The following is an 8,563-nucleotide window of genomic DNA, read 5'->3' on the forward strand; positions in this document are numbered from 1 at the left end:
AAAAATAAATAATCACAATAATATTTAAATTATAAATAAAATATAAGTATTTTATAATATTAATGATTAGATTATAAATAAAATACTAATATTTAAAAAATAAAATTAAATAATCATATATATAATAAAGAGTATTTTTATTTTTTTATTTTCTATTCTTTTTTCATTTTAAAGTTATTATTACTAATCAAAAACTGCAATAAATCAATATAATTATTCCTGTTCTATTCCAATCGTCGTACCAAATTACGTAATAATTATTTTATTTTATTTTTATCTTATTTTCTCTTACATAATAATTATTTTATTTCATTTTTATCTATTTTGTGAAGCAAACGTTACGAGAGAGTTACAATCATGGGTTGTCTGGAATTGGATAATATCTTGTACAAATATGGAACATATTTCCGGAGGCAAGCCGCTTGAATTCTCACTGCATTATAATTTTGGTTCCCGAATGGCAATCAGTATCCCTTGGAAGCTCATTTTCAAAGGAGCTCATTTTTCCAATTAATTTGGGCTCAGAGTGTGTAGAAGCTCAAGCTTTTTATCTTCAGGCTTATATTTACGGCCCAATGTCAACTTGCTAGGCTATATACCAAAACATTGGGGCTTTAGACTGCCATTCAAGTCAATTAACATTTATATTGGGTTTTATTTCCATTCCACCCAATCATTTTTGCTTTCCCGACAGGATATTGTTGGTTATTACGTGACTTTGCACTGTTTCTTCCCCTTTTCTTCAACTCAAAGGTGAGATAGATATCATGGTCCGCAAAATCGTAACACGCACAATTCACAAAATTAGTCGAAATAACAGCACAAACAGATGTTTCACACTTTTTAAGGCTATAAATTAATCTTAAGCTAATATCGATTGGGGGCCCATCGATAATCAATGAGCCACAAACACACAATGTCACCGAACTTGTAGGATTATGAGCTGTGCGCAAGGAAAATTGCACAATAAGTCCAACTTTAAGCTGATTGCTCAAATAGAGTAATTTATAGAATTCTTGTATATACTTATCTATTTATTTTATTTGTAGTGAAACTTTAGATTAATTGTAAAACATTTATTTACTTTAATCTCTTACTAAACTATTAGAAGTAAAATTGGTTTAGGAATAGTGAAACTCCATTATAAATAGTATTTTTTTCCTTTAGAAAAAGGACCACAGCTTATATGCAAACATTTAAACTTTAGGTTATTTGCTTAGAATTTTATTTATTTGTTTTTCTCTTACCCAAAGTCTTTTCTTTCGTTATATTAAATAATACTCTTTAGAGCTTTAAGAGAAGGAATTAAAGTTAATTGCCCGCTCGTATAAATAGTACGTTAGGCGTTACGAAAAGGAATTAGAGTCAATTGCCTCGTAATTATAAATAGTACTGCCCTAGTACAATTCAAGCCTAGTTTATATTCAAGGAAGTCGAGCATTTAGGTTGTTTGTTTAAAATATTTATTTTTTTCAAAGCATTTTCTTCAAAGTTTATTAGTTTTCATTTTCGTATCTTTGTGCAAAGCATTTAGGCTTTTAGGTTATTTGCTTAGAAAATTATTTTTCCTTAAATATTTTCTTTAAAGTTTATTGGGTTTTCGTTTTTGCATGTTTATTCAAAATTTTGAAATTAAACTTATTTAGATTTTTAATTTTCAAATTTTAAATGCCGTACGAATCTTGATTAAAATTTCAACTCTCGTATACTATCTTATCATCCTACAAAATATAATAACGCATTTGATTCTTAAGTATATATATTAAAAATCAAATTAATATTTGTCGAATTTACAGGCTAGCGTGCTTGAGGAAAATAAACAGCAGACAGCTCTCTGCTCCGGGCGGACCTGACGTGAGGTTTAGAATCTTGCAAAATCCACCTTTCTTTTTCCTTCTTATTTTACTTTAATGAAGAGGAAAACGTTTCTTTGGCAATACATATCCAATGAAATTGAGTCACAGTCGTGCTTAAAATTACAAGCTGTAATTAATTTTTGTGGGTAATCAACAGTCGTTTTTCTGCTTCTGCTTAAAGGCACATATGAGAAAATGAAATTTTAAAAATAAAATCAATTCAGATACTCATTTATGAGAAAGTAAAATTATTGATATTTTTATTTTGTATTATTATGAAATTCTTTTTTTTTATAATTTTACTAATTAAATTGAGGTCACTTAACTGGTATTGACACCCAACTCAAAACCTTTATCTATTGTTAGGATTGCATTTAAATTTTAAATTTATAATTATTAAAATTTCTTTTGCTTGATATATCTTTTTTAAATGAATAAAAAAGATAAAAACGGAATTTAAGTAGTTTAACAACAAGAAAAAGGGAATTATTCAGTTGATAACTTAAATTCTTCTTGATTGTGCTGTATGTTCATACGTTACACATTACTGTCATAAACACTTTAATTATATTTTTAGTTTAGATAAGAAATAATGTGTTATACAGGTCGCGGACTTACTTCTAGCTAAAATAAAAAAAAAATAAATAAATAAATTGTGCTTACGATCAAATTAAGACCAAATAAAATCCAAATTAAATGATTTTATTTGTATCCAAATCATGAATTATTTATAAGGTTAAGTTGACTTTAATTCGAAGTAGATCAGAATGGAGGAACTATCAACTATATGCTAAAATAGTGTAGTCACATTTGTCGGCATGCAAACACCATGCATCATGCACCGTCCCCTGGCGTCATGACATGTGTCCACTTCCCAAACAACCGGCTAGCAATTTGGATATTTTGGGAGGGTCACTGCTCACTGGGAAACTTGGGTATTGAATTTTTTCGTCATTCTCAAAGGCATTAAAAAAAATTTAAAATCCAAATATTTCAACCTTCCCTCGAATGGCTTCTCTTTATTATGGTCGGCAGGGGGAGTAACTTTCTCATTCCTAACAGCTTCAACATCCCCAATTATTTTCCTCCTCCTCTTAGAGGATGAACATTTAAAACATATAGAAAAGAAAAAAAGTATCATACCTTTTTATTTTAATCAACAACTTTCATAAGACTATGACTCATATCAATGTCATAGGAAACGCATATATATCACAAGTTTGATGAAAGAGATAACATTCAAAAGTCTACATTCATTTCACCTTGTTGAAATATATTTTTTTTTATCTATTTAAAAAAATGAGATTCGAATCTTATCCTCTTTAAGAGAGATTATACACTAACACTAAATGTTCGAGTACTATTTTTTATTTTTTTAATAATGATAATATTTTCTTAAAAAGTAAACTTGATTTGGTTACACTAAAAAATATCGAATAATACAAATAATTTATAATATAATACATTAAACTTAATGTTTTCCCTTAATCATCCCAAATCAACTTGTTTAATTAGAAATGTGGGGGAGAAAATGCATGATAAAAATAAATTACGTGTATTTCGGATAGAGTTTGGGTAATATTTTTGCCCATCTATACTGCAAAATAAACCATTTTTTGAAGGGAAAAAAAAAGTGTCATGCCTCATGCCCCATAGGTCAATTAGCGATTGAGCATTTTTTTTTTTGTTTGGCCAAAAGCAATTGATTACAAGTGAATACTACAGACCTTAACATATAAAAAATGATAATAATTGAAACTCACAAATCCCACTTCCATTAATCATTTGTTACTTGTCGAGAGAAATCCAAATAATAATAATAATTATGAAAACGGCAATCCTATTTAATCGGATGGCCGTAAGGTTCAAAAAGGATCCCGTAAATACTATCTCTTTTTAACTTCCCCCACCTCTCTCTCTCTCTCTCCCGCTTCAACTTCCGCTCTTTTTCAGTTTTCTATTCATTCGGGTATTATGTATCAAAAAACGCCGCCAGCAATGCCATTTTCGTAATTCCAATTCCTAACAAAATTTCCCTTAAACGAACACCCTTTCTCTTACTTTCTTTTTGCTCTTCTTCTCTCGTTGCAAAAATATGGCGAGTACGTGGAGAAAGCTTAAGAAATCTCTGATTCCGAAAATCTCTATCAACCACCACCACCGCCGCTCCTCCTCTTCCAGTTCCTCCGCCAACGGCATTGCTTCTTCGCCTTCCTCCTCCGTCTCTCTCTCTTCCTCTCTCCTCTCTTACAGCTTCAGCTTCCGATCTTCTAAGGTCATTTTTTTTCCTCTTTCATTTCCTTTATCACTTCGAATTTATTGTTATTGTTGCTTTTCTCGCTTTGGCGGTGACTTGACCGCCGGTTGCCACTGAGTTTTTTTTTTTTAATCCCGGCGGATGAGTGAATTTTGGTTGCCGCGAAAAAACCGGAAGTTCAGTTTGCCTAACGGAATTAAGTTTATAAGCTGATTGACCTAATTACCCTGCTGTTATCTTATTTTTTCTGTTTGTTTTGCTATGCTATTGAGGGTATACGGGTAAATTTACATGTGAAGGATTGTAATTACGCCACGTCTTGTTAATTCCAGTGATTATTGGAGTTAAAAACGGTGTTTAGAGTCAACCTCGATATGGGAATAAATTACGGATTATGCCACGTTTGTTTTTAACTGCTGCGAAGTAGTATTCGACTATGAACCTTAATGCAATAATGTTCACCTTTTTTTTTTTTCGTAAAATAACGGTGTCGATCACTTAAAATGACATTATTGCTCACATTTATTAGTCTTGGTCTGGTTGGTGACTGGTGATGTAAAAATTTCAGAGTTACTGAAATGTGCCTGAGGTTATATAGCTTTTTAATCGTACTAAATGGAAGTTGCTAAATTTGTTGATAGGAAATCTTTTTTGGTTGGCCAATTTGTACAGTTTGAATTCACACTATAATTCAGGATATAACACCTAGGTGCTTAACCCTACGTTTTAGGTGCATGTAAGCCTAAACTAAAATAATTGAATTGGAGTTTTCTATCTCTCGATTTATTATCGAGGAAAAATAATGAAAAAACAACTTGGATTTGAAATGATTAAATTGTTTTCCTTTTTTGGGATTCGCTAACATGGAAAGAATTTTCTTGAACTGTCTTTTATAGAAGAAAAACTTTGAATATCTTTCCGTATTTTGGCCAGTGAAAATAATGGGTGTGGGCAGTTGTCCATGCATAAATCATGCATTGAATGATTGTTCCGATTTATTTTATTCACCATGAGCCCGAAACGGTTCTAGACTTGATAGTATTGATTAAAGTGCGTGGTTCGGAGTTTTAGGTTACTTCATGCTTCCAAAAGTGTTGAGATTCAGTCTGTTATTTTTTGTCAATTTAGAGGTGACCAACTTTTGAAAAATTGAAGCAGTGGTGTTTTTATGTGGTTGGTGTATATGTTGGTATTAATGGTGACTTTGCACTCATGTCTCGTAATTAATTTCATGACCCTTCTTATCGCTGCATCAAATTGTGCCTGCTTCCTTATCCCCTAACCCCGCCCAAAAGGAAATGAGATGTTGAACTTTTTCTGGTTCCTAAATCCATCTTTATGAATTGAAATCCCACCACAAGTTACTAGATTCTTCTAATCATATCATCTTTGTGCCCCCTCCTCCCCCCTTTCCCTACTTTGTGCATGTTCAATCAAAGTGACACATTCAACTCATTATAGGTTTCCAGCTGGATTAAATTGTTTTTATTCTTAAGCATGTAGTGTTTGCTTTTTGGACTGCTTGTTTTTTATTTAATATTTGTCCAACTTTAGTTATCCTATAGGTATAAGAACCTTTTTTTTGAAAGGTGTAGGTATAAGACCTTTTATGTTGTGGAAGTTCATATGAAGTTAAGGTAATTTATTGTAGATATTAGCTATCTGGTAAAACTAATACTATATATCATGCATCGTATTCTTCACCTTTTACACCTATTCCTCTCCCTTTATGGGTGCAGAAGATTTGTGCAATTTGCTTGGGAAGCTTGAAAAAGGGAGAAGGCCAGGCCATCTTCACAGCCGAGTGCTCTCATCCTTTTCACTTCAATTGTATTGCAACCAACGTGCAGCATGGAAATCGCATTTGCCCCATTTGCCGCTCTGAATGGAAAGATATCCCTTTCCAAGCACCTTCAAATGCTGCTGATTCCCGGCACAATAACAGCACGAGCCGAGCCCAAGCGTCTCCCTATAATGCTCCACTTGAAGATACTTTTGTATCTGGCGTCAGTCGTAATTTACTTCAATCAACCCTGCCTCAGTTTGAACCTGACTACTTTTCTGATGATGAACCGATTCCAGCCATCCATGCAGGCCCTGCATCATCCACTCGTCCACAAACCATAACCATTAAGGCAGTGCCAGAGTTTCCTGCTGTCTTAGCTTCAGATGCTGCGTCCAAGTTTGCTGTTCTTGTTGGCATCCGTGCTCCACCTTTTCATGTTGATGTCCAAGAATTTGATCGTGCACCCATCGACCTAGTTGCTGTGCTTGATGTAAGCGGCAGCATGGCTGGCAAGCTTGCCCTTCTTAAGCGTGCTGTTTGCTTCATCATACAAAACTTGGGCCCTTCAGATCGGTTATCCATAGTTACTTTCTCATCATCAGCTCACAGGATGTTACCATTGCGAAGGATGTCCGGCAGTGGTCATGATGATGCTATCCGTGTCATCAATGCCCTTACCTCTAGTGGTGGGACAAACATCGTGGAAGGTCTAAAGAAAGGGGTTAAGGTTCTTGAAGAGCGACGTGAGCAGAATCCCATTGCAAGCATTATCCTCCTATCTGATGGCCATGATACATTAAATGGTGATACTTACAGACTATACCGCAGTGTACAGAATCACACTTTAAATCCAAGGCACAATTTGCAGTATCTTTACCTCCTGCCTCCTTCAATTTGTCCCAGGAATAATGCATCTGGTGCTGAGTCGCGGCAGCTTACCATCCCAGTCCACACATTTGGATTTGGTTCAGAACATGATTCTAATGCAATGCATGCCATATCTGACGTATCAGGTGGCACATATTCCTCTATCGAGTCAATTGACATTTTACAGGATGCATTTGCTAGATGCATTGGTGGTCTTCTCAGTGTTGTAGCTCAAGATGTCCAACTAACAATACAATCGATTTCTCCTGGAGTCCAAATTGGTTCGATTCCCTCTGGGAGATATAAGAGTGAAATCCTTTCTCAAGGGCAGAAAGCTATCATTTATGTCGGAAGTTTATATGCAGATGAAGAGAAGGAATTCCTGGTATACCTCTCAATTCCAGCATCAACATATGCTGATGGTGAGAAAAAGTTGGGTAACATGTTATTGTTGGATGTCTTGTGCTCGTACACGTATTCAACAACAATGGAGATCTTTCATTTGAGCTGCGAGAGAGTTGAGATAAGACGACCTGAGGTTTTGTCTCCTACGGACGGGTTGGTGTGCTTGGAGGTTGATCGACAGAGGAATCGTCTGTGTGTGGCGGAAGCTATTGCAAATGCTCAACGGATTGCTGAACTGGGAGATTTAGAGCATGCGCAGGCTGTGCTGTCAGAGCAAAGAATAGCTTTGTCATCTTCAGTATCAGCCCAAGCAGGGGACCGCCTGTGCAATTGGCTTGAGGCAGAGCTGAGAGAAACCAGGCAGAGAATGGCAAATATGGAGTTATATGAACAGACTGGGCGGGCATATGTTCTCTCAGGGTTAAGCTCACACTCATGGCAGAGGGCCACAACTAGGGGCTACACAACAACAATCATACCGGAAGAAGGTGTAAATCCAGGCACTAGTGGGACAATCAGCTATGAAACTCCTTCGATGGTCAACATGGTGTCGAGATCACAGGTTCTCAATTATGTATCCCCGCAACAACCTCAAAGGCTTAGCAAGTCATGCAGCCAGGTTCAACGAAATAAATAAGGGTGGTGTATATAGTTTAACTGGATAAGGCAATTGTTTCACCAGCATGGTAGAGTGCTTTCAGGTTGGTAGCAGTAGTGATATGGAAATTCAACACGATGGTTGTATTTTTATTTCTTTTAGCTGGTTTTAGCTGTTCTTACATTCGATTGTTCACAAAGTAGATTATGTCAAGTGGCTTTTATAAAGTAGAGATATTGCAGCAACAGATCTGATTGGTGCTGCTTGACTCCTTCTATGGGTTAATGCTCAAACATTTCTTCTTGTTATCTGAAAAACTGTACTTTCATAGTACATGAGAATAAGGAGAGTACTCGGCTTAAGTAATAAGAGGAGGACAGCTTATGATGGTGATTCTCTCCTAAGTTCTCTTCCTGTCTATTGCAGCAATGATTCAAAGGTCTATGTACTTTTGCCTGGCAAGAACGTAAATTGCCAAACCCATTGCCCTCTGCTGCTGTTCTAGATTTGCAGCAGTTAGCAAGAATTTTGTTTTCTTTCAGCTACTCTAGTGATAATTTATAGAGGCGATGGAGAGGAAGATGATTTGATTGGTGGTCTGGTGGATGGGCTTTGAAATTTTAATATACTTAATTTATCTTTAAGACAAAATTAAAGAAAAAATTAAAAAAGATTTAATTTAAGCTGACTAAAAACAAAAAAAAAGGTTAAAACTTTTCTATTCTCTGACATTAAAAAAAAAAAACAGCAAACCGTAAGTCGTCCTAGGAAGTCTAAAACCTCGGGAAAGAGAA

The 8,563-nt window shown here is 35.1% G+C and overlaps 1 protein-coding gene across 2 annotated transcripts; it reads left to right on the forward strand.

Annotated features, from left to right (window-relative positions):
- LOC18596360 lies at positions 3,789-8,162 on the forward strand. Of its 2 annotated transcripts, none has more exons than XM_007024780.2 (2): positions 3,789-4,131; positions 5,853-8,162. In XM_007024780.2, the coding sequence occupies exons 1-2, from the start codon at positions 3,952-3,954 to the stop codon at positions 7,806-7,808; spliced, it is 2,136 nt and encodes a 711-aa protein (XP_007024842.2). In that variant the 5' UTR covers positions 3,789-3,951; the 3' UTR covers positions 7,809-8,162. The 2 variants fall into 2 exon arrangements, with proteins under 2 accessions (XP_007024842.2, XP_017978182.1); XM_018122693.1 differs by having other exon boundaries at positions 5,856-8,162.

This window comes from Theobroma cacao, chromosome 6 (assembly GCF_000208745.1).
Source record: "Theobroma cacao cultivar B97-61/B2 chromosome 6, Criollo_cocoa_genome_V2, whole genome shotgun sequence".
Classification (NCBI taxonomy): Eukaryota; Viridiplantae; Streptophyta; class Magnoliopsida; order Malvales; family Malvaceae; genus Theobroma; species Theobroma cacao.

Bases quoted from the DNA above. Each gene is read 5' to 3' on its own strand.
- LOC18596360 (XM_007024780.2), top strand. From the start codon at position 3,952: ATGGCGAGTACGTGGAGAAAGCTTAAGAAATCTCTGATTCCGAAAATC. The intron at 4,132-5,852 runs GTCATTTTTTTT...TTATGGGTGCAG, and splicing joins TCAGCTTCCGATCTTCTAAG to AAGATTTGTGCAATTTGCTT.